Source organism: Tauraco erythrolophus, chromosome 16 (assembly GCF_009769465.1).
Source record: "Tauraco erythrolophus isolate bTauEry1 chromosome 16, bTauEry1.pri, whole genome shotgun sequence".
In the NCBI taxonomy this organism is placed as follows: domain Eukaryota; kingdom Metazoa; phylum Chordata; class Aves; order Musophagiformes; family Musophagidae; genus Tauraco; species Tauraco erythrolophus.
In genome coordinates, this window is record NC_141480.1 from 17,157,940 (window position 1) to 17,183,890 (window position 25,951).

The 25,951-nt window shown below is 39.6% G+C and overlaps 1 protein-coding gene across 2 annotated transcripts; it reads left to right on the plus strand.

The window, feature by feature from the left end:
* Nucleotides 1-1,910: 1,910 nt before the first annotated feature.
* Nucleotides 1,911-24,361, plus strand: SPDL1 (spindle apparatus coiled-coil protein 1). Of its 2 annotated transcripts, XM_009982417.2 has the most exons (14): nt 1,911-1,984; nt 2,230-2,331; nt 3,168-3,215; nt 5,048-5,223; nt 7,378-7,554; nt 7,871-8,065; nt 8,352-8,501; nt 9,124-9,222; nt 10,101-10,211; nt 12,837-12,977; nt 14,480-14,589; nt 15,663-15,850; nt 16,798-17,143; nt 23,723-24,361. In XM_009982417.2, exons 4-14 carry the CDS (start codon nt 5,065-5,067, stop codon nt 23,871-23,873), a joined length of 1,827 nt encoding a protein of 608 aa, XP_009980719.1. In that variant the 5' UTR covers nt 1,911-1,984; nt 2,230-2,331; nt 3,168-3,215; nt 5,048-5,064; the 3' UTR covers nt 23,874-24,361. The 2 variants fall into 2 exon arrangements, with proteins under 2 accessions (XP_009980719.1, XP_086477581.1); XM_086621455.1 differs by lacking the exon at nt 10,101-10,211.
* The last annotated feature ends 1,590 nt before the right edge of the window (nt 24,362-25,951 follow it).

Sequence of the window (25,951 nt, forward strand, 5' to 3'; positions counted from 1 at the left end):
TCTATTTCTGTCCTGATTGCTCCAAATAGGATTGTTATCCTTGCATCCACTTACAGCCTGTTGCTTGAATTTAACCTTGTATTACTTTAAGCATGCTTCTTCCAAGGCAGAATTTTCTCTAGTATGTTTCTATGCAATGGCTTTTTTTACAGATTACATGAGATATGAGAATAAACCTTCCATGCTCACTGACGTGGTTAGAGAAAGTGCAAACATATATGAATCTTGCAGAATACACTAAAAATTTAACTACTGCTTAAAAGGTAAAAATCACTCAGGTTTTCTTTCAGGGCAGAGAAAATGGCACATAGGCAACCGTGCTTGTACCCTCAAATAACCACCAGAAGAGCATGGTGAAACACTTCAGCTGATGAATTTTGCTCTTCTCTGTGGATATTATCCAGATCTTCACCAGCTTAGGAAACCTATGAATTCTGGACAATCTAACACCAGAAAATCCCTCCCTGGGGCTCCTGCCTGGTGCGGGAAGCACAGATGAGTAGAAACTAGAGCGAGCTAGGAAGGAAAAAAAGGAAGTCAGAGGTTTGGTTCGTAGCTATGCTACACGCGCTGCAGCTCTGCAGTAAAGTTTGGACAATGAGCTCCACAGCCTCCAAGGAAAGGCTTGGCGGATAAGGTGGTGGTGACGCTTCCTCAGGGGCAGGCGGCCTTAGCAGCCCCTGCTGAAAGGGATCTCCCTGAGGGAAGCGGGAGTGGAATAAACAGAGCTTCCAGCGTTCTGCCGTCAAAACCCGAACTGCCCTGCAGAACACCGTGTGGGAGGAGCAGGTGGCCCCCCCGCTTGGCGGGTTACTACATAACACGCAGCCCTCTACACCTCGGCCCTCACCACTTGCTCCGTGCGCTTTCTTTGGGCGAGGGAGCGCTGCCTGCGGCACGCCCGCTGCGCCTCCAGCCCGCTGTGCTCCGGCCGGGCATGGCGGGAGAGCCGGAGCCGAGCTGCGAACCGCCCTGCCTTCCTCTCCTTTTCCCACGGTTTGCCGCAGTCTCTGCGCGAACACCCGCCATCGCCCGCGCGCGTACTGCCCGCCGCGCCAAGCTCGAAGGCACAGCTGTTCCGCAACAGCCAGGAGAGGCGCAGCGGGCGGGCGCCGCGCACCGACCCCTTCCCCCGCGCTGCTCCTCACGGCCCGGCGCGTGCGCCGTTCGCCTCCACGGGCGGCACCGCGCACGCGCGCGGCCGCGAGCGGAAAAGGAGCGGGCGGGGAGCGCGGCGGGCAGGCGGTGTCGGCTCTCGCGAGAGCGGGGGCGGCGTCGCGGAGGCGAGTTTGAACTGCGGGAGCGGCGCCGGCGCGGGGCCGTGGGAGGGTTTCTTGGCTGCTTCTTGCCCGCAGAAGGGCCTTCTCCGGCTGTGGGGCCGGGGGGGTGGAGGAGAGCCGCTGTCTGCGCTCCTTTCGTGCCGCCGTCCCGGAGCCTGCGGCCGGGGCTCTGGGCCTCCGGCCCTTCCCTCGCCCGGGTCGCGCTGATAGTGCCGTTCCGCTTCGCCTCAGGTGGGAGAGGCCGTTTCCTGCCCTGCAGCCCCGGCGATGCCGCGTCGGGCGCAGTACGGGCGGCCCGCCGCCCTCTCGGCTCCCTCAGCCCGCTAGGGCTGTAACACGGCCGGGTGGCGTTTTCCTGCGGGAAGCAGCCCTGCCGGGGCGCGCGTTGGCGGGATGCTGGAGAGCCGCGGGCTGGGGCGGGCCGTTGGGCTGCGGTGGCCCGAAGGGGCGAGGAGGGTGCGCGGCGGGCAGAGCGCAGCGCGGCACGGCCGGGCGGCGCGGCGGGAGCACGGCCCGAGCTCACGGTTGCGGTGCTGACAGCCGGCTGCCGGTTTGCCGAGGGCTCTGTACTGGCGGAAAGATTAGGCTGCGGTCTGATTTGAGTTTTTTTTTTTTTTGTTCTCTGTAATTCTTACCCATCCTAGAATGTGTTTTCGTGGAAGGTGATTAGCCCTGAAAATATTTCAGCTTGGATGGGCAACTTGGTAGGTGAAAAAATAGACTTGTTTAATAGCTGAAATGAATTGCGAAGGGAATACCTGGCTTAAGGGAGAGAAAGCATCTTGCTAATTATAGTAATGACCAGAAAACTGTGTAGGCACTCATTAATAGGTCAGAACATAGGCAGCTGTGGCATATGACCCTTAGGGATAGCGGTTTAAGTAAAAGAACCGTTACAGAGTGGGAGAAGAAAGTTGGTATGCTAAGAGAGTGCCCTTTTATCTCCTAGCCTGTTATTTTTATCAAGGAGTACATAAATGGTTGAATAATCAAGGTTTGGAGCCCTCACTGCAGAATGTGTCATAAGATGTTTGAAGACAAATAGCCAAAAGTGAGTAACTCCCTTGTAAGTCTTGGTAGAAAAAATGGAGACTGATTTTTTATTATTTTGCCTCTTACCTGCTTACGTTACTACCTTTGTAATTTATCTTAAAACATTTTTTTTTCAGTATAGTTTACTTAACCACATGTATAGTATTAAATTGCAGGCAATTACTTTTCTGTATAACAATACAGTTTTACTGAACAAGCTACCTGGACTTGCCAGATGAACTTCACCCACAATCAACAATGAAAAGTTGAGGATGTCTGTGCTCCAAAAGCCATACTTAGTGTTTTCCCTAATAGCTGGTAAGGAACATGTGAACAGGAAAACTGTTTCTCTTTTCCTCTATACTGCAACTGTAAAGTTGAAGACAAGCTTAAGATCTTGTTCTAATATTGTCCAGTAAATTATTTATTAGGAGCTCAAACATCTTGTATGTGAAGCTGGAGGAAAGCATGCAAAAGCAATTGCAGAAGAAGGTGGGAGCAAGGTGAAATCCCCAAACAACCTTTAAAAGTTCCATGTGTGCCAGAAGAAGGTGACCCTGCGTGTAGCCTGTTTACTTGCCCCTCAGGCCAGTTGCAGAGGTCTAGCCTTTGGCAGCATAGCCTCCTCTGACTGTTTCTAAACTATCTGACAGCTGCCTCAGCCGAGATTTGAATAAGATTTGCATTTGTGTGGGGTTTTAGCTTGTGATCTGCATTTTCATGAGATAGCCACAGGCGTTAAGCCTTTTCAGAAGAAGGCGGGCATGAAGGACTGTGCTGTAATGGCAGCTTATACTCTTTCACACTAGACAACTGTTGCCTTTTTTTTTTCTTTTTCCTGCCCTTCTTTTAAAGGTGGAGTATGAGAATAAAGTCAAGAAATACTTAAATGGACTTCTGAAGGTGAGTGAATTTAATTTATTAAGCTAGGAGCAATCCAATTGCTGTGCTGCCTCTATAGTGTTGTTTGATCAGAAAATAAACAGAATTTCTAAAATAGCTTTATGAAAGTGGTTAAGGATTGTTTCATCCCTTTTACTAATGCAAATGCGTGCCAGGAGTGGTTGCCTATATGCTTGTGTTGCTATATCTTACTGTTAAATATTTCATTATTAAATTGTACACAGTGTCTGTGTCCTTGCGCTATTAACAATATTGTTGATTCTTAGTTATAGGTGTGCAAACTTCCTGTCTTTCACTGACTTATTTTGGCATAAGAGTGCAAAACTAGTATTTCAAGCATTGGAGTGGTTAGGTGTGAAAAACTGAAAGTTCAAAGCCTGGCTGGATAAAGTGTCTTTGTGTGTGTTAAACTTGAATAACAGCAAGTAATTAGAAAAGGTGACAAACAGAATTTAGTAATTTCTATCTTATATCTTTGAAAGGAATTAGCACAATTTTGGCATGATGTACTTTTGCATGTTAATTTTTTTTCTTTTATAGGAAGTGTGGACTTACCCATGCTGAATAAAAGTTAGCAAAAAAAAAAAGGAGAAAGCATTATATTGCAATAATGACTCTTAAAAATACTCTCCTGTGTTATGTTGTAAAATTTGCTCTTGATTAAGACCAGCATCTTGCTAACATTCATAAGGATAATAGATGTGCCAATACGAAGTGGCAACAACTAAATTTTTTATGTAACAAGAAAAAGCACAGAATAAGATCTTCAATGAAGAATTACTCGAATCTTGAAATTGTATGCAAATTATGAGCCCTGACTTCGAAGAATCAACTGCAGATTTTTTTTTTGGTATTTGTATATCATTGTTACTGCATACTTTTTGAGAGGACTCTTGGCTTATGCTGTTCAGAAGCCTAAGTTGCTTAGCAGTTTGTGCCTTAATAGGATTTTTTTTCAGTGTGCTGATGTAGTGGTTGGGAGCAAGCAGTCATACAAGCTTATGGTGTTAGTTTTACTTGATTTGTATTTTTGAAAATATTTGTTTGGATTTATTTTGTCTTAACGTTTTGCAAAATTCACCTTTACTTGTGTCTTCTGTTATGATATGAAGACAGGAATGGATGAGTTTTCTGAAACATGTGACAAAGACATGATTATTAACAAATATGCTACCTGCAGTTACTTAAGTTTAAAATGGCAAACAGTTGTGAAAGACTCCATTAAGCACCTAAATAAACAAAAACCCTGGTGTTAAAATTACATAGATTTTAATACGGTTTCTATTTTGGACTCTTTCCTTCCACTACCTTTATCTGTTTCCGTGTCCTACGTAATGTTATTAGGAGTGATCTATCCTGCTAATACAGCTGCCTGTACGAGTCGTGAGCAGTGTCTGTACACAAGTAATGCTGTAGTTAGTGTGGCTTTATTTATAATACACAGGAAATATTGTCAGCATATGCATCAAAGCGTTTTTCCAGGGTTATTTCCTCACCTTCTCATGCACGTGGCAAGACAGTGATACTCCCGATTGACTTGGGTTCTAGTGTGTGAGGAAACTGGGCTGGGTGTGCAGTGTTGTTTTGCTGCATGCTGTTACTTAAGACGTAGTCAGGAGTAAGATGTAACTGAATTTATGGAGAAATAGCTGTTATTTTACTGTTCACAGGACTGTTTGTTCATGAGCCATCTCTTTTTTTTTTGTCTTAATGCAAAAAATATATCCCTGTATCCTAATGAAGAAAGGAAATCCAATAATTTCTTGCAGATTAACTACTGTAACTTGATGCAATATGGTTTTTTTAATCATTTTGTGTTTGCAATGTTGAAGGAACAAAAGGAAGAAGAATGGAGACAGAGACTGTTTTAAGCCTTAGACATCAACTCAAGGAAGCTGAGAACGAGCGAAGGAAGGCAGCACAATATGGCCTTCATTTATTGGAGTCCCAAAGTGAGGTTCAAAACCAGTTGGACCAAACACGCCGTGAATTGACTGAGAAAACTGAGGTAATGTTTCAAACTTTGAGGGGAAAAAAAGCAGTCAAGAGCTTTTGTTTTATTTCAGCTATTTTCTGAATGTCACAGATGTTTTAAATGCCTTTTAGAGTGTAGGTTAATTTTAATGAGCCTTTTTAGTGTAAGTATTTGTAGAGAGGGCTTTTTATCTCTGCTCTAAGATATTGAGCATGATTTTATCTGACTGGGGCAGGGTTTGAGAGCTGATTATGCATCAAGTGTTCAGTACTCTGTAGGATTAATTACCTTTAATGTGAAGTGAATAGTAGGTGCTAAAGTAATTTTTTTTTAAGCATGTCTTTTTGGTATGTTTAAAAATTCAATCATGTTGTGCTCTCCCTACAAGCTTTGTGTCACTTAAAGCTGTAAAAAGAACACTACTAGCAAGACTGTAAAATTGATTTCTTCTGCATTGAAGTTTTCAAATTTCCTAGATATCAAGGGATTATGAATTTATTAGTACATTTCTTTACAGCTCACAAAAAAGGGTAGTGTAGTGTTGAAACTTGAAGATACTATTTAGTCAACTAGTTAGGTTCGTAGTTGTGAAAGAAAATTCTGATCAAGCAAATCTCTCCCACTTTTCATAACCACTTCAATTTTGATGTTTGTTTTTCAGTCAGCCCATCCTTCAGATAGACCATTTCTTCTCATTTAATCTGTTTCTGGCTGTGCATACATCCCTTCTCTTGTGATATAGCTAAAATGTTTGCAGTTTGGTTGCAGTTTTTGTTATGTTTTTTTTGTGTGTTTTTTTTTTTTTACACCAGCTGGAGAGTTGTGGTACCCTGCTCTTCTGAATAATAGCTTGTTTTGATCAGTTTGCTATCATAGGCTTGGTGCAAGAGGGGCAGCTGGAAAGCACAAGAGATAAGGAAGGCAGGGCAGGATCATCCTTTCCTGCAGACAGCCTGAGTTGTAGCTACTGCGTTGTGAAACTGCACCCATAGGTTGTAATCTTGAATTACAGGCTGGAGCAAAGTTATAAACTAAGCTTGTGTGAACCAGATCGATTAGTAACTTGGAGTCCAAGGGCAGAGGGAAGGAACTGTGCTTTCATACAGTAGAGTAACGTCTTGTGTGGGAAGCGTGGTTATCCAACGGATTCTTTTGAGCTTTTGAATCTGTGGTTCTCTTCTTTGGAATCTGAGAGCCCAAGCAATTACTGTGAACACAACTGTAAGTTTTAACAGTAGGCACAAGAGTCTTTGAGGAAAAAATCTGTGTACCCTTCTGTAAAAGTCTGTGTAGACATATCGTGCTGGATTTTTGCCTTCCTTGGCTCTGGTCAGCAGCCTACTCCAAACCTTCTTCATGCACTGTCTTATCTGTGAGTTAAAACTCTTGTCCTGTGTATTTGAGAGCCAAGTCTGTCCTTGATAAGCTGGTGACTGGGCCTTGGAGGTCAATTTTATACCTGACAGCTTTTAGTTTTGTTATGTTCCTTTTTTTAATTCTAGTTTGTGTTTTAAGAGTTTTTTTATTTAAAAAAATACTATATCTTGCATCTTTAGACTGACTGGGTTTTGGTATTTACCTTTTCTGCTTTCAAGATTCTCTTTATTTTTTCCTTCTCTTTAATTGCCAGCTGAATGGAAGAGTAAAGTGATACTGCTTTTTATAATTAGCAAAATACACAATCAGGCATAGAGGGAAACTGATTAAAAAGTCATTTCTCAGTGTGGAAGGGTTGATGGGATTTATTACTAAGCAGTAGATAATTTATGTGTCTTTACCAAATGTTGAATCCAGCTGTTCTGCGGTAGGGGAACACCTGATCGACTGTAACAATTTTTAAGGTAATCGGGTTCCAAGGTGGTAGAAAGGACATGTAAGCTGGCACTAAATTACTTTGTTACGCTTGCAGAAAAGATGCCCAGGCCCTTCATGGTGGGTGCAAAGAAATACACAGTTTCCATGAAGACGACAATATTACTCAACCAAATAAGTCATACAATTGCAGAGCAGGGTTGTTTTTTTTTTTTTAAACATGGGTGTGACAATTCCCTAATTAGGACTTCAGTGAAAGGTCGAATGAGCTATAAGTTTTACGCATTTAGTGTCTTGGTTCTGAGCCTGTATAGAGAGCCTTGTCCCCCAAGCGTTTGAGTATTACATGCAGATTTATTATGTTATGTCTTTCAGAACTTTGAACAAGAGAAATACTCTCTTCAGAGAGAAATCGAACTCAAGAATCGAATGTTGGAAAGCTTGAGTTTTGAATGTGATTCCCTTAAGCAACAGCAAAACATGCAACTGGATAAACAGAAAGAACAGCTTGCCAGAGTCTATGGACAAGAAATCAGTGACCTTAAAAATAAGGTTTGGCAACTCAGAAACAGCTAATATCTTGCTAATAACATTTTAAAGATGATGTATTTAGCTCATAGTAGCACACTTAGCATTGACACAAATCTATTAAATAGTTTTAATGTGTAGGAACTTGTTTGATTGGCTTTTAACAAACATCTGCATAGTTACCTTGTGAATTACATTAAATTTCAAAGCTTATTTTTATAAGTTTGCTCTTAAGTTGTATTTCTAAGATGTTTTCTGTAATTAGAACAGAGTCAAAGTTATTCTGCTGTTCAAGAATTTATTATAAAATGGTACTACTTAGTTGTCAACTGTCTTTAAGTTGGAGAACCTGAAAGCAGAACTAGATGAAACCCGACTCTCAGAGAAACAATTAAGACACAAAGTGGATCATCAGAAGGAAATTATTGCTGCCAAATCAGAAGAACTACATATGATGTCTGAACGTGTACATGAGACCATGTCTTCAGAAATGCTCAATCTTCAGATGGAACTCACTGAACTAGAAAGTGTGAAGGTGAGTGACTAAAGGAATGGTAAGCTAGTTAGAGATAAAACTCTGCACTTTTGCTCATTTCATTTTTAGATGCTTTGCTACCTTATGATTGACTTGCTATTAAGAAAATATGCACAGAGGAAATATTAGCCTTAATAACGAGACTTTAATACAACCTCTTCTTCAAGATAATATTTTATATTAAAAGCGATTACTACTACAAACCTGTTTGGTTCACATGGGAATTGTTTTGGAATTTTCTTGGAGTTGTTTTACAAACTTTTGATTTCATACTTATTTTGTTTAGGCCAATGTTGAAGAAAAGCTGAATGAACTTCAGTACAGCAAAGAACAATTAGAACTCATAAACAGTAACTTACGTAATCAGCTGGAACGTCTACAGGGAGAAAAAGAAGAGAGGGAAAAAGAAGTTGTTTCCTACTGTAATGCGTTAGAGGTATTCTCTTCGTGTTATTCAACAGTGGTAGAGAACACCTGAATTCTGCAAGTTGTAGTGGTGTCTTCTCAGTGAAATCAGAGAAGTTTTGAGAGAGGGCTTCTGAGGAGGGAGGGAGAAGGAGACACAGGAGTGGGGAAAAGAGGGATATCGGCTAGTAATGTTTGGTCCTTCTTCTAATGTCCTTCTTCTGTGGAAGGCTGTGTGAGGAGATCCTTTGCCTGGCAGTGTTCTGCCTCAACAGGACCTTCTTGCGGGTGGCTGATGTAATTCTCATTTTTATTTCAAGTTCCTACTGAATGCCTTGGAAAACTGTGTACTGGCAAGTAGAGGATTTGTGACTAAATAGCACAGCAAGGTACATAGTCTTAGTATCATTATTCCAATTGATGAACATGGAAGTTTTCCTTTAAAGGTTTTAGTTATGCTCTTGTCCTGAGGAGCAAGGGTTAACAAAAAGCCTTTTGGTGAAACAAAATTGCTTGTCTTACTGTAAGTACTGCATCACAAGATAATCTGTGTAAAGGCATAGGAAACAGAAGAGGTACAACTATCTGATTAAATTTGTATATGCAGTGCATCAGATGCTTAAATGACTAATATCCTCTTTGCTTTAATCTAGAAAGCTCGTGAAGCTAATCAAGAGCTTCAGATTCAGCTGGATCATGCAGTGCAGCAATCTTTGGACCCTACAAGTAAAGGCAATTCTCTCTTTGCTGAGGTACAACTATGCCATAGATACGTGAGAATATACAGAGGAGAGAAGAAATATTTAATAAGTTTTATATCTTATATTGCATTGATAATACTAGAATATCTGTACCTGTTCTGGCCAGCGTGAATCTCTATTCCTCAAATACTACTTCAGTGTTGAACTGTTTAGGAACTGACCTACGGAAAACAGTTTTTTGCACACTGTGAAGTTGGGGAGTTAGTAAACTTAATGGAATCACTCAAAATTACTTGGCTATCAAGATAGAATATGAGACTGAGGGTTTGTAACATTTTGTGTCTGCAGCTTTTAGCTCTAAGTAGTTTTGTCCAGCTGGTAGGCTGCCTTTAATGCAGAAGATAGTATGTGAAATACTAGAAGGTGCTGTTAAATGCTGTCTTTTAAAAACGTGCTGAAAATGGCTGGATGTTTGAGCATTTGGGAGGGTTTTTGAATTAGTTTTTGAATAAGAGTTTAGCTGCCGTTAACTGCATAGGAAATAATTTTATTTTATGACAACACTCAGGGAATGGGTTGAATTGGTACATAGTTGATTTTTGTATTTTAAACTACTTCTTCTGATGTCAATGGACAAAACTGTTGTACAGCAGCACTGAAGCATATGACGTTACCTTATTTTGATATCAAAAGAACAAAAGAAAAATCTGTTGCACTTTACTGATAGTGCTGTACCAGCTGAAGCCCAATCTCTACTCACTTTTGTCTCAGAAGTAATGACAATAGTGCATATTTTCAAGTACTGTTGCTGGAAAAGCAGCATTGCAGAACCGACATCAACTGCTAGGTAACATTTCCTTGTAAAAGTCATCATTCAAGTGACAAGTGTTGTAATTTTCATAGTAATAATTGTTAACAATGTTCTGTAGGTGGAGGACCGTAGGGCAGAAATGGAACGACAGCTGATCAGTGTGAAAGTAAAATATCAGTCACTGCAAAAACAGCATGCATTCACTAGAGAACAGTTGCAAAGAATGAAGGTATGACCATTACTGTAATACTCCAGGGTTTCCTTGGGGTCTGGTGAGGCAATGCTTTAGTACCCAAGCTGGGGGATCATACTGTCTTCCAAGTATGATACAGTAGTTTGGAGGGAGGGAAATGGGAGAAAAAACCAAGGGAGGTGTCACTGTGCTATTTGACTTTTATGGTACATCAGCATCTTTCTGTTGCTACTAGTGTTACTACTTAACCCTAGTACTCCAAGTTACGCTGAAGGCACTGTGCTTACTTTGGCAGTAGTTGTTAAATGGATAGAAATAAATACAATTCCTGTAAGTCAAACTAGCATTCAATTTGTCTTGACAATTGCTTTTTCTTAATTCTTTTACTATGTGAATCATTTATTTGTGTATTAAGTATGGCTGTCAGGAATAAATGTAAAGAAAACAGCAGGCTTGTGCTGTCCTCTGATCGTGCTGTTTTGTTGTTTGTGTTGTGTGGTTTGTTTTTTTTTCTTCCTCCCTGGGTTGCTTTCTTGTTTTTATGTTTGTCCATATTTTTCTTGCTTCTCCCTATCTTTAGTGCTAGAATAAGTCATAACTTTTGTCGTATTACTTGAATTTAGACTGCGTTTCCATAGGGTGGGAGCCTGTTAGCTGATACTATTGAGAACAAGTTAGCAGAAGCTGATAGACAAGATAATGCAAGGGGGATGCTGCAAAACTGCCAGCTGTATTCATGTTGGTTGTCTGATTTTTTTCCAACACAAGAGTGGGTCCCTTCATCTTGATCAAATACTTGATCATGCAGTTTGAGGAGAGTGCTTGAACATCGAGAGTAACAATGAGTAATACTGAAGATACAGGTGTATGTTACCTAGCTTTTGAGGAGAGGTAGGTTGAAAACGGCTGAAACAATATTCTTAAAGAAAAGAACTACTGATGCAGCAGCGGAATTGCCTTTTACTAAAATCTGACCTTGGGAGCTAAAGGTTTTAATGAGTAAAATGATTGAATAGGATCAGTTTCTTAAGAGATTTTCTCCTTGTAATGTGAGGGTAAGTCAGTCATACTGATTGTATGGTGTAAGAAACATTCCTAATACTGAAGAATTTGACCAAGAACTGAGGCAAATTGATAACCCTGTTCTACTACTTAATGGTTTTATTTGGAATTTCAATTTATACTCATTCATCCCCATAAAACGTTTTCTAATATCAATGTTGGAGGTCGGTAGTTTGTTAGGACACCTGCTTGCCTTAAGCTGCTATCTTAGATCCCTGTTAGGATCCTTTCTGCTTTGTGTTGCGTTGTGATGTTGTGTGTTAAAGCTCAGTCTGTAGTTAACTGATCTCCTCATTCAGCAGCCGATTGCAACAGTATAGTAACTATTGTTGTGACTTGAGTTGTCAGAATGTCTGACTGTGGTACTTAGGGCTTCTGAAGATCAGATCCCTGAAGGGAATGTAAGCTGTACTGCTCTGAAAGTTTTACCATGTCTGGTAAAACTGTCTAGCATACAGCCCACAGTATCTCTTCCAGTTTCTTCATGTTTCTGTTCTTTGTTTTCATGTAGATCAACTGCAGTTTGCAATTCTGACAGTTAGCAAGTGGGCTTTTAAGTGAAAGAGGAAACAGTTAGGTGTCTACGTGCTTGGGAAATGGAAGGATAGTTTTAGTCAGCCAGTGGGAGTTAAGACTTTGCTTCCCTTGTGTCCTGGAGCAGCCATGAGGAGCAGATGATTGAATCTTTCCTTAGCTCTAGTTTGTCTACAGGATCATCCATGTCCTTTACTTGACACAGGAGGTTCTGTAGGGTAAATGGTCTTCTCTGGTGTTCTGTTAATCTGTAGTCCAGTTTGTTTCAGTTGATGCTTTCTCTGTGATTTCTCCAAGTGTCCTACAGTGTTACCTTATCCGTACTGACTAGACTGTTAAAAACACTGCAGTTATCAGTAACACCTTGTTAAGTCTTTCCATTACTGCATTTCATACTGTTTTTGCAGTTGTTTAAACGTCTGATGTGTCACTACTAACTGTATGCATTAAGGCCCTCATAGTATGATCTTTTTATGATAAGAGCATCAGAAAAATCTGCTGTAAATGCAAGGCTTTTTTTTGATAAACTCCTTTTGTCATGACAAAGAGTGTTCCTTTTGCTTGAAAGGATGTGTTTTACTGAAGGAGTAAAAGAAGCTGAAATTCTTGGGTTAATATTACAGAAGGCAAACTTAGTGTTATCTATATCTCCCAATCAGAACTGCAAAAAAAGCGTTTTTCAACTCTGTGAGCTAGGGTGATTTTTTTTTTTTTTCCTAAGCTCCTATAAATAAACCTGGACTGTACTTCAGTTCTGACTTGGTGTTTACAGTTTCAATGTGAAATGTTGACAGTATATAGTTTCCTTAGTTAATACAGAGGAAGACATGAGACCTCTGGGCTACTCTGAGTAAGTTTTCAACTATTCTAAAGATTTTTAGTGTCAATCTATGAGGATAGCTGACAAGACTGTTGGGAAGGCTCCTGAGTTTAAGCATGCAGTGCGCTTCTATATGCAGGATTAGAAATAAGGCTTGACTACCTTAACTGTTCTGGGTAAGAGGCTGATATTTTCAGTCACTCAACCCAGTATTTCCTGTAAGGGTTTTGTTTTGTCTTTTCCAGCTGCAAATGGCTACACTGCTACAGATGAAAGGCTCTCAGGCAGAATTTGAGCAGCTGGAACGCTTACAGTCAATGTTAGAACAGAAGAATGGTGAGATAGAAGATCTTCTTATGAAAGTGAGGCAACTAGAAAAATTTAAGGTATGTGGTCTGTAATTAAGAAAAAATATGAAAAATATCTAAAATCCATGCTCAGGTTTGAAAAGGGATCCAAAGACTACTCATACCTTTACTTGACTCAAGTTCTATTTTACAGCTGGAGAACATACACTTCAGAAGTTCAGAGAAGCAGAAAATCCTACACCACCCAACCTTCGATGTAGAGAAAGTCTTTTCTGGGTTCCTAGGTGTAGCACCTTCACATTTTGCCTAGTTACCTCGAACGTTTAAATCCAATTACTTGGTCAGAGTTCACTGAGCTATGACGTGATTTTTCTCTCGGAAGACACAACCATTTCACATTCTTACTGTGTGTACTTAGGCTTTGCATCTCGGTTGTATTGGATTTATTGGATGTTTATTTCCTTAATGTGTCTTAACTTTGCAGTGAAGCGTGCTCTTTTCTAGAAAAACTGAATTGCTTAATCATTCTTGTAAAGTACTTTCTTCAGTTCTCTTATGCAACTTCATAGTATCTTGTGAGTGTTTTAGAAGGCTGAGAAATACATGAGCACACCTGTATGCACTATTGTAACACTACTAATGTTTGTGTGAAACACGAGCGAAAAACTGTTGCCTTTCTTACTTTATTACATACTTATGGACATGATTGGCCTTTTCTTATCACAGTTTTGGAATGTAAATTTAGGTGTGTTAGCGTATGCATTAGGATTATGCTTTCCAAGACAGTGTCCTCTGTTCTGCGTTTCACCAAAGTGGCATAAAGCTAGGCTTAACCCAGTTTTGTAAGCAACTGAGACAGCCTGATTGCTTTGCCAGTTTTGTCATGTATAAGCTTGATCAGTATTTATTTTGGTCTCCATGCTATGAATAAGTAGTGTCAGGAAATTAAATGATTGATCCAAATAACTATCAAAAGTACCTGTAGTCAGTGACTGACAGAAGCCAGTGAGATCTGTGGGACAGTATTAAATCTGAGTGGTGCTTGTTGAGGGGGAAAAAAACAGGTGAAACAAAACTTCAAAACGTCGCATTACTGATGTATTTTATTGCAAGTTTATTGCATTTGTGGCATCTTTACTATGAACCAACTTTCTTATCTAAAAGATGATACTGATCTTGAGATTTTGGCTACTGTTTAAGAGGGCTTGTATTCCTTACCTTTGAGGTCCAGCTGCTGAAGCCTAGAAATAAAGGCTGCAACAAATTCCCTGTGGGTTAACTAAATATTCTGTGTTTTCAGGTAAAGAGGAAGATAACTGTTATGCAATGCTATCTGAAAACCTCTGGAGTTAAGCACTTGCTTTTTAATTTTTCTTTTACTGAATGAGAACTGTCGGTTTCAATGCCATTTGACACTTGTAACAAATGAATTACTCTGAGCAACTGAGCACTGTTGTATGTTTAAATGCCCCCATGATGAGGCTTCTCTATAGAAATGCATGGAAAAATTCACCTAAGGACTAAGCTAATATGCTTCTGAAAGGTTGCTATTTGACAATCTGACGTTTTTTCTTTGTCAGACTTTATATGAGAATATGGAAGAATCCAGAGCTGCTAGTAACTGCAAAGGAGGAGAGTCTGAAGATGGATACTATGCAGATTTACTGCAAATGAAACTTGACAACTCAAAGTACGTACATAATGATCTGAGGCCTAGAAGGTGGTTGTGGTCTGCTTATCTTCTAGCTACTTATTTTTAGTCTCCCTTTTTTGTTACTTTTTCTATATAGTCCACTGACCGCATGTGTAAATATGCTTTTTGTCTCATTTTTCTAATGCTGTGGAGCCATCCTATGTTCATTATAGCTAACTCACTAAGTTTTGTTTGACATTTTGCTTATTGTTGCAAAAGATAGCCGAACTATTTTATATTATTGTTGCTGTCTTCTAGAGATGTTGTTAATACTCCTAGATACAAGATAATTGAGTACTTAAAAAACCCAAACAACCCACAACAAAACTGTAAGGGAACTGTATGAAGCTTCTTAAGGGCTGTATATATTTATTTCTCTTCTAATAACACTTGAAATGTTTTATTGGACTACTTAGTTGAGTTGTGTTCTTTGGCTAGTGAATTCCATATTATTTATTAGAAAGTCCGTAGTGTTTTTCCTCAGGACTGTTTTTAACTTCTCAGATGAAAATATTGCACTGCCAGCAGGAGGCACTGGTCTGCTGTGGGAATTCCTGAGAAGTGTCACCTGACTGTTGTTGCTATTATGAGTAACTGACATGATGTGCACACCTTAGGATTGCTAAGGCGTGATGATTCAGTGCTTACCATGTGCTTGAAAGAGAGGCAAGGGCATGCACTGAGTATTAACAGAATTATTGTGTGTTGGTCACTTAAGAGTAATGCCTTTGTGTAAAGCCTGTATTGTCAGTTATAGAAGTAGTTGTATTAATTTATACACAGGCTGAGAAACCCCTTAAGAAATAGTGGCTTTGTAGGTTAGGGAAAGTTTCTTAGACCAGTTACGTATGATGTGTGCGTTGTTCAGCATACAGCTTTGTTTTTAACAAGCGTTATATTTCTGGTAACTAAACTCACTGCTCTGTGTCAAGTTCAAGTGAAAACTTTCATTGTACCAAAAGAGGTCTTTTTCCTTTTGTACTACCACCAAACAACAAAAAAGCCCAACTGACTAAAAAAAACACCAACAACCAAGTCTGAGTGACTGTGTAATTTTCCTCCTACTCTAGCAAGGAAACGGAGACCTTGAAAAATGAACTGTCCTTGCAGAGGATGAAAGCTCTGTATGAGAGCCAGAGGGTTCTGGAAATTGAAAGGAAACTCTTCACAAATGAGAGGCATTTGCAAGCTTGTCAGAGCGAGAATATGAACTTGCGAGTTCTGCTGGATGAGCTAAAAATGAAATACGAACCTGAAGGTAAATACTGCCTTTTCATATGGAAAAAAAATAAATATTTGGTCTACTCAACCTTTGCAAGTTGAACGACATTAAAGAGGAAGACATTGGGCTAGTTCCAGATATTAACTAATATTTAAATGGCAGCCTTTTTGCTCATAAACCAGTCCAAAACCTGCTAACTGAAATAGTAAAGCCCTGCCTTGCTCAAGGACCTTACTTCCATATGTATACTGGTGTTAATTTCACAAGACTAAAGACTACATATTGGAGCGTTCAGAGGCTTTAGAGTATAGCTACGTAACCACAGTGAATTAGGTGGGAACAAATTCTTGGGACGTGCTTTTCACCACAGCAGCAGTATCTGTTGATGAGAAGCATCAGCTTTCTGAATGTAGGCAGCTGATCTGATCTTCGTAATAAGTGCAAAGCATTTAGAGGAGAAACTGTTCAGTAGCTTAAGATGGATGAAGCTTTGACAACAGAGGCCCACCTGAGGAACAGCTGATGCCTGGGTACACGCAGAAACAAGGGAGTTGTAGACTGTGGAAGAAGATCAATGGGGAACCAAATGGGTGAATTGGTTTTGGTACTTGTCCATACCCAAAGGATTTAATTTTAAAATCGTAGTTGTGGAAGCTTAGGCCGGCAGCCTCCAAAATGGAAATAAAATAATTAAGCATATTCATGTAGTTAAGAGCATCTAAATAAAAGCCATGGTAAAAAGGGAGAGTGAATGGGGAGAAAGAGATTTTTCTCTTTCAAGCTGACTTCTATTGAGATACCTACTTGCTGATAACAGATTATATGAAAGGATAGTCTTTAAGGGATGTAAGTTGTCTATTGAGAATTATTCCAAGGTCCTTTAGTCATGTGAAATGTTCTTTATTAGCTTTATTATGAACGTGTTGGTAGACAAGTTAACTCCAGCTACACTGTGTACAAAAAGTATATTCCTTTTTTCTTAGAGTTACTTAAAAGCACTAAAATGAAAAAGAAGAGGGAGAAGATTCCAGTGGACAGTACTTGTGAGTACTTGGACAGCAAAAATACTTCCGTAAAAGAAGCTGCTGTGACTCAATTGCCCACTAAGGAAGAAACAAAGATGACTTCCAAGAACTTGGAGCTAAGTGATGCTTCTCTGAAAAAACACACTCTTGAAGCACCACCAATAAACAGAGCTCTTCAAGCAATGCAAAAAGTGCTTGAACCTGAAATAGAAAGAAAGAGAGTTAAAACTAAAGAGGAGAATCATGATGCCTTTACTTCATGTAGCACAAGTGGAAGTAATTCCTTGACTTCAGCTGCCCCCAGGTCAGTGTCAGCTTCTGTCTATGCTCAAGGCAATCAGCACAGACCTGCATCTCTTTTCTTTCGCTGCATGAACTATGCTATCCACTTCTTTATCTATGTCCTCAGTGTTGCATGCAGTGTAATTCCTCGGCTCCGTCTGCCTACGTTGAACCTCTCGAAACCTTTTAGAAAGACTAAAATGATGATTAATGAAAGACTCTTGAAACATTAGCAATCTTTGAAATAATTTTCCCATTACTTGGAACTGTTTGAGGTGTGCAGATAGCATGACAGTTCACTCAGTTTGTTCTGACTGCAGAAATAGGACTGTTTTCTTGATCACTTCAAAGCTGCCACACAACTGTGTTACAAATCAAAAGACAGTAGGTATCATGCTTCAGTTTCATACCTAACTTTAGCCCTCAACTTTCAGATTTAGCTAAAAGCCTAAAGATGATTTAAATTAAGTAATTCTTAACTTGAATTTGGTTAACAGAATTTGCATTGCACAAGACAATAGACAATTATGCTATTTGTATTGTCAGACTGACTTCCATAATCTGGATGCGTGATAACTAGAAATACAGCTGCTAAAGTAAGATCCAAGTTCTTCCCCAGGAACTGAGAATTTAAGTTACTTTCTGATAGATGGTAAAGTAACTCAGAACAGTAACTTGCTCCAACTTTATCTTGGTAAAAGGAATGCTGATGTTTTTTCTGTTTTCCAACTGATGCTGTTGTATTCTCTTCATATTTATAGTCTTAGTAAACATGTGTTGGAGTGCTTGGGGGGAGAAAAAAAAAATCTGGGATAGTCTAGATGTTGTGAGCTTAAAACTTGCTAATGTCTACTAATAAAAATATTTTATTAAATGTAGAATGTCAGCAGCTTCAAAGATGGAGGAAGGCCTAACACAAGGAAATGTGTGCAGTGTATATGCAAAAATGAATGGCATTCCCAAGTAATTGGATTGATATTTTGATTTTCAAATCAATTACTCAAGGTTGCGTTGGACAGAACTAGCAGAGTTAAAGTAACTGAACAGCACAATCTTCTGAAATAGTCTGGAAAGAACATGGCAGAAAGAGCAGTTTAAGTAGCTATGTCTAAATATGCAGGGACTGTTGCTGAGGAGGAACAATCAGGGAGGTCAGATGTGGGTGGTGAAAGTTGAGAGGAAGGACTGGATAATTTAGTGATGGCCTTGTGTTCTGACAGTGTTCAGTACACATAAAGGAACAGATAGCATGTAACCTGGGTGTGAAAAAAGTTTCACTTGTTTCCCTTTCCAAAAGAAATGTGAGGAAATACAGTGCCTGCCAACAGGAAGTTGTTGGAAGCAGTTTGTGAACTGAAGGGGTAAACCTACAAGAGAGGGAGTGAGGAAAAGAAATTATTTCATGGTGTTGATGTTAGAAAACAGAGTGGGTAGAAAAAGTGGAAGATGAAGTCATAGTTCAGAGGCAGGGTTCTAATCTTGCACCCATTGCTGTTAGTTCAAATAAGAAATAAAACATATATCAGTGTATTTTGAAAACTAAAACCCACCACAAAACTCCATGTGAGCTTTAAAGTTGTTTTCAATGGTGGTATGAACCTGTAAAAGGCAAATCCAGGCAGAAGGTTCTGTTCATGTTTCATTTGTGTTAATAAACTACTAAATAATCAATTAATGATGTTGTTAAGATAACATTGAGGACTTACTTAACCCTGATCTGTTATGATTTATTATGAAATAGGAAGTCATGATAAAATCTGAGGATTTGAGAGGTTGGGTTTCAAAACACTAAAAGATTTTCTGGCCTGTTCTGTGATAGATGTGGCCAGACCCTACGTAGGAATACAGCTAAATGCTAAGGGACAAAAAATATTGACACCTTGAGCAGGAATGTGGACCTGAAAATGGAGAGTTTAATGGAGGAAAAAATAATTGGCATGTGCATGGTGAATAATTGTCTGTGTTTCACCTTGTGTTAAGTAAAATATGATGCTCTGAAAATCCTGTTGTGGTTATTGAGGGTTATTTTTGTAACTGGAGTAGTTTTTGTGCAATTATTACTTTAGCTCTGTCCCTATTAGTCTATGAAATGTGGCAGTGCAGAGGCATAGTAGCTGTGAAAGGACTGCAGACTTCATTTCTAGAAAATGGTGTTTGAAAAGCTTTGTCATCTTAGCTTAGGAGGTGATGATGAAGTGGTCAGAGCTGATCTGCATGTACTTGTATGGGTGACAAATTTCCATGTTTGAAGAGTCTTCCTGGCTCATGGAATTTAGCAAGGTAAAGCTAGATAACGTTGAAAGAGTAATGTATGTACATATGTACAGTGTATGTCTATAGAATTAAAAGGGTTAAAGCAAGCAAACATTGGGATGCTTTATTAGATGATGGTACTGATAAGGTTATGGCACGTGAGTGATGCAAACATCGTAGTTAGGACTAAAGATTTAAATATTGAAGTGGCTATTTTAAAGTAATGATTATTGTAATTCAGGCAGTGCAAAGGCTGTAGGCAGTGATATCTTCTGTTAGGCCAACTGCTCTATAGAAAGGTACACTTCTGTATTGAAATGTTTTTCCTTCACTTCTTAAACTGAAGTAGCAAATTCCAGCCCTTGCTGCCTGTTGCTCACCAGCCTGGGCTGCGGCACCAAGGATGCTGTTGCATCTTCTGCAGGCAGGAGGAAATGGCCTGCCTCTTGTAGGCAGGGTCGGTACCTTGAGTTGAGTAGAAATTAGTTCATTATCTCAACTCAATCCAGCTTGCTAATAATGACTAGTTGCCATAATTCCCCCTTTTTGTTTTAGCATTTTTTGTTTTCACAAAGGCTTTAAGGTGAGCAGAGACCCGGCCCATTCATCCAACTCCAGCACGCTTCCCTCCCGCGAATACCACGTCGGGGCTTGCGGCTTTACCTTCTTCTCCGAAGGACTCTCGCTCGGGCTCCCGGCTCTGGCTCCGGCTCTTTTGGCTCAGGCTCGGCTCGGGCTCTCAGCTCCAGCGAGGGAGTCGGGGCTTCCCAGGGTCTCGGATGAATCACATCGGGGTCACCAGTTGTTGCTCACCAGCCTGGGCTGCGGCACCAAGGACACTGTTGCATCTTCCACAGCCAGGAGGAAATGGCCTGCCTCTTGTAGGCAGGGTCGGTACCTTGAGTTGATTAGTAATTAGTTCATTATCTCAACTCAATCCAGCTGGCTAATTATGACTGGATGCCATAGCTGCCCAACTTAGTTTGTGTTTAGATTTGAGGCTGTTAGCTTCAGTTGGATCTAAAGAAGGGCTTGTGTGCCTAAGAGCTTATTTGCTCTTCTAAATTGTTTAGCTGGATTACATATACCAAATCTACCTCATTTGGGCTTCATTCAAACAGGAACAGGAAATGCCTGTAGCTGTTTGGCTCAGCAGGGGATCTGGATAACTAATATTCTCTTAGGCATGGCACTTGTCTTTAGGAAGTAAAGCTCCATCTGATCAGACTAGTTGATCTTCCTTGAATGGGTAGAAGGAACACTTATTACGTCTCGTTTCTGGGGTCTACAAAGACAAAGCTTGATGGAATTGTATCATAGCTTCACAAGCTTTTAAGTGAAAGTGTTTAACTGTCATGTCGTCTTTCCGATGCATCCATTTCCTTGTGTGAACGCTTCATGAAATATGACAATGCAATTAGAGGTGATCTGTGAGCTGGCTTGGTGTGAGGACTGTGGTGGGTTAACTTTGGCTTGCTGCCAGATACCCACTCAGCTGCTCTCACTCTCCCTCTTCAACAGAAAGGGGGAAGAAAATAAGATGGGAAAAGTTTGTTGGTTGAGGTAAAGACAGGGATCAATTAGTCACAATTGTCAGTCAAGGCAAAACAGACTTGACTTGGGGAAGAATAATTCATGGCCAGATGAAAATAGTGGGACAGCAAGAAAGACAGACAAACACCTTCCCCTTACACCCCAACCCTTCTTCCCAGGCTCAACTTCACTCCTTCATTCCCAACTTCTGTCTCATCCTCTCTGAGTGGAGCAGGCGAGTGAGGGAATGGGGGTTGCAGTAGTTCACAACACTTGGTCTGTGCTGCACCTTTATTACCACAGAGGTTGGTAAAAAAAGAATTAAAAAAAGAGACCGGCTGATTTTTCAATTCCATGAGACTTAATTTCATAACATGATGCTCAGCTGTTAACTTTGGACTCTGTTAACTGAACTAATTCATTTTGTCCCTTCTCCTGTTATATGTAGCAGCCTGTAGACGTGATCTATTACACACTAGAAAAACATGTGTGTTTTTTTTAAAAAAACAGTATAGTAATTAAAGTATTGTTTAACAACTTGTATGCTGTAAAATAATTGGTCCTGAAGCCTTTGCAGGCCAACTATAAGATTCTAAGAATGAAAGAGGAGAAACTTATTTGCTTGGATTACCTGTTCATTGTCACATGACAGCTCAATTACTCGAATCTTCAGGCATTTGAGTACCTCACTGCCATACACTGAGGTTTTCAAAAGCGAAGCCAATTTTGGCAATCTGGTGGTGATCCAGATAAAAGCTGTAACTTACTTAGTGTAGCGTATTAACATGAAATGGCTCACTTATTTCATCTTCATAAGTCAGCGTCAGTCCCCTGATAAATTACTTTTGGTATTTATTAACATAGTTCTAGTCTGAGGAAGTTGGCTTACTTTATGCTGAATTGCATATTTTGGTGTACATTCAAAGCATAAAAAGATTTATCTTTTTTTCTCTCTTCAAATAACATTGTAATAGTTGTTCACTTTCATGAAACAATGTGATGCTTCTGATGTGAATTGGATTTCCAAACTTAGTATGCTACACGCTAACAGAACTACCTAATACTGTAAAAGGGGAGTAAGTTGTACAAATCCAATTCTGCTGCTTTGGAAGTCAATTCATGGTTTAAGTCAATTCAGTTTTCATTTGGCCTTTTGGCTTGTGTTCCTGTTTTGCCTTGTATTTTTATAGGGCATCCTGTTGTAAATTTTGGCCACTAGAGTAATGTTTTGGGTTGCCTTGGGTAGAGGTGGTGTTAAGGCAGAAGAGTGGAGGGACAGACTAGGAGAACGCGTACCGTAGGAGCAGATGCACAGACACAAGCTACCCATCCCAAATGGCAGCTGCTGGGGAAGCACAGACTGAGCCGCAGACTAAACAGCAATCAGAAGACAATTACTACCAATACACTTTTTCTCCTTCCCTGAATGTTAGTTCTTGTTGTAACCACATCATTATTTGGCTGCTTGCAAGCAGCAGCGTACCTGAAATGGAGGGCAGCTGGGGGAAAGCTGGCTGGGGATACAACTGGTTAGCCGTCAGAATTGTGGAATCCCTGCTGACCTAGGGAAGATGCGCGGCAAACCCTATTTCTGTCTGGTCTGTTGAGACAGTGCTTATAGGAAATAATATGCAGACTGCTTGTGATGGATAAGAAAAGTTTATTTGATATATTTGTGTGTAAAGATAGACTGGGTGTGTGTGTGGGGGGAATCTGTAGCTAAATTTCCCTGAGCTCTTTTGTTACAGCTCCTTTCGTAGTCCTCATCTTCAGCTGTATCTCTCTGTATTGCAAATAAATCCCTAACAACTGGGTAGCAGCTCTTCTTGTTTGGGAGACCATCACTGAAATCAGCTGTAGATTGTTCTGGGTTGCTCACTGGAGGCTCTTGAGACCACTAGAAATCCACAAGGTCACTATAAAATTGCTTTAATAAATGGGTGATGAACCAGTGTAGAATTTGTGTTTTTATATAAAGCAATGTTTAATTTGGAACTTCATTTTCCATAATTTGTTTTGCTGTGGAAATAATGATGTGTAATAGTCAAATGGTTGTGGGTGATTTGGTTGAGTAAATACCACTATAAATACCACTATTTATCAATTTTTTCTAATGACACATTTGTCTGTTTATTAAGTACTTCTTAAATAATCAAAACATGCAATTGTGCTCAGGTGTTTGTCTTGTTTTTTAACTTACCTCTTTCACAGTCATGTGGCAGTTGTATTCCCATTTACATTCACAGCAGAACTAAAACATGTCAGTAGACAACTGATGTAATTTAGAGCCTGAAAATAATTTTTTTCCCAACAACTTCTTTTCAGATATTTAGGTGTTAAGATAAAGGCAGTAGTAGTAGACAACTAGGCTGGAAATTAGTGTATTCCTTTAAGTGTAGTCCTTTTTTTTGGTGGTGTTAAAGCAAAATGCTTGACTTGATGTTTGTGTTGTGTTGCTGGGACTTTTCACTTGGAGTTGTGCTTTTGTGGACTTGATCTTCTTCATGTGCATGGCACAGTCACTGGTTCTTTAACGGCTGATCCCAACAGTTAACACATTCAGTAAGCTTTTTTACCAACATTTCAGCAGATAGGTGAGGGGAAGGCTATACTTTAAGTGATGAGATCTGACTAGGACTGATATAAAATGCTTTATTTGAGTCTCATTTTACTCTTAAACACTGCTTGCTCTGCCTTTGCATATGGATGGTCTTGTATGCCAGTTTGCTTGTTGATTTTTTTGCTTAAAACTCTTATTTTAGCCCTGTTTTTTTATTAACTAAACATATATTTAGAATGGTTGCTCTGCCTATAGGTTAACAGCTGAATCCAGATTTGAAACTACAGAAGAAGAAGATAAGAAAGAAAACAAAATCACAACTGAGAAGAAAACACAAAAGAAAAAATACACAACGTTGTATGTGTCTTCTAAGCCAACTTCTGAAACACAATGTGCTCAGCAATAAAACCTGCATTTCTAGAAGGAACCTGAACAATTTGGAGTCCTGCTTCAGCAGGAAATACTGCATAAACTTTTGTCACACCTAAGCGTATGGGTTCCTAACTTAGATGTTGATCTGCTTTGCTTTATGAAGAGTATGATTGCATGAGTGAGAGTTGCATTTTTGGTATCTTAACTTCCCAGAGGGCATCAGTTCCCTGGCAATGTGTCCTGAAGTGTTGCCTTGTCTTGAATCTTGGCTCAGTTTCTAAACACATTAATCATCATTTGTTTGAAGCACAGTGCTACTCTGAAACATAGGTGCTTGCTACAGAAGTCTTATTATATGATAAGACGGGTCAACACTGAGCAGATGCAGACCTCATCTAAGTCGTGCTCCTGAATTTGTTCCATTTCCTGGTTTCAGAACTCTTAACATTTTCCTCCTAACGTGTACTTGTTTAACTTTCAGACTGACCTGATTGCAAAGGTGTATGTGAATCTTTTTATACGTTTTGCAGGGTAGTATTCTTTTGAAACTACAAATTCTTGTATTTTTATTAATAATTAAAATAAATCTTTCTTTCTCTTCCTTTCTAAAATGTAGCCTATCTTGCATTTGAGAAAACATTTATCTAAAGCTGTCAGTTTTTTTGGATTGAGAAGTGACATATTTTGTAGAAGGGATTTTGTTTAAAAAAAAAGTACCACTCAATAAAAGCTAAGAAATTGTAATACACATGTTGTGCGTTGTTGTGCTTTTAGGAGACAAATCTTAACTTTCTGTAACTTTCTGATGACACTTCATACAGAATAAATCTGAGGAGAACATTTAAGCTAGTTTAATTGATTTCTTTTTTTTGGTTTGTTTTCTGCATTTATATGGAAGTTTAAGATGACTTCATTTGACTCATTATACTATGGTTTAAGCTCCCTCTAGTGAATGGGGCAGCCACTTTAAGTAAAAGACTTGGTAGGTAAGATAAAAGCTCTTTAGGACATTTCCTTCTAAATCCATTATAAAAAATATTGAGGAAGAATCTTACAGCCCAGTGGGTTTTAGATTTGATACCTTGATGTGCTGTACATTAACTTCCATAGGTACTTTGGAATCTAAGACTCCTAATGTGCCTCTGTATTAAAACAGGTGCTACTTCAAGCATGTCAGATGGTGCTAATCAGCACCAAGAGACAGTAATGCTATATAAGATTTTTTTAATTTGTTGTAGTCTAACTTTGGTCAAATCATTGTTTCACTTGGTAGTGTGCACTGTAGTAGTGATGCTGACTGTAATTATGCCACCAGCACCACCAAAACACTTATAGATAATGTACAAATGTACATTACAAATACAGCATCTTGTGTTAAGTCATCTTTTGAAGGAATGTAATGGTTTTTGTTACAGGTTTGCAGTGGGGTGTAGAGGGGAAGACAGTCTCTTGCATTAGAATTTTGAAGGGAGCTTTTGGAGAAATTGCTAACTGTGCCTTCATGAATCTGTTGAATGTGCCTGTCAAGGACAACTGTTTGGATATGTGTGTTTACAGTCGTGCCAGTTCAGAAGTGATGCCCAGATTTTGTTAACTGTGACTGTGCACATGCATGGCTTTAGCTTGTCAGTCACTGATCTCAACAGATACTGAGCTGTAATGGTAGGAGTGACTAAAGATGTGGTAAACATAAATGAGCAGAGGTGGTTTGTCACTTTCCAGTGCAGTTTGAACTTGTTATCAGCCCATTTCTACATAGTTAAATTTACGCACAGCCTGGTGGCTGTTACTGCTGTCGTTGAACAAATCGATCGTAAATTTATGTCTCATAGAATCTAGTTGTATCACTTCATCAGTCTAAGAAATCCACTGTCTATCCTTCAGTCTCTTATTAATGAAGTCTGCATAAACTAGGACTATTTTATTTCTTGTGAACTTTTAAGATACTCCATAATATTGCAGGAAGCTAACTTGTATCCTTGAAATGGTTCTTGTCCTTCTTGGCTTTGACCACACATGTGAAATTAAATAATACTAGGTTGAAGAAATCATGCTTTTCATGCTACGAAACATGAGAAGAAACCTTTTTTATGCAGAAGTGAAAGTTGGCTT

Bases quoted from the DNA above. Each gene is read 5' to 3' on its own strand.
- SPDL1 (XM_009982417.2), top strand. From the start codon at position 5,065: ATGGAGACAGAGACTGTTTTAAGCCTTAGACATCAACTCAAGGAAGCT. The intron at 10,212-12,836 runs GTATGACCATTA...TGTCTTTTCCAG, and splicing joins AACAGTTGCAAAGAATGAAG to CTGCAAATGGCTACACTGCT. The intron at 12,978-14,479 runs GTATGTGGTCTG...TTTCTTTGTCAG, and splicing joins GGCAACTAGAAAAATTTAAG to ACTTTATATGAGAATATGGA.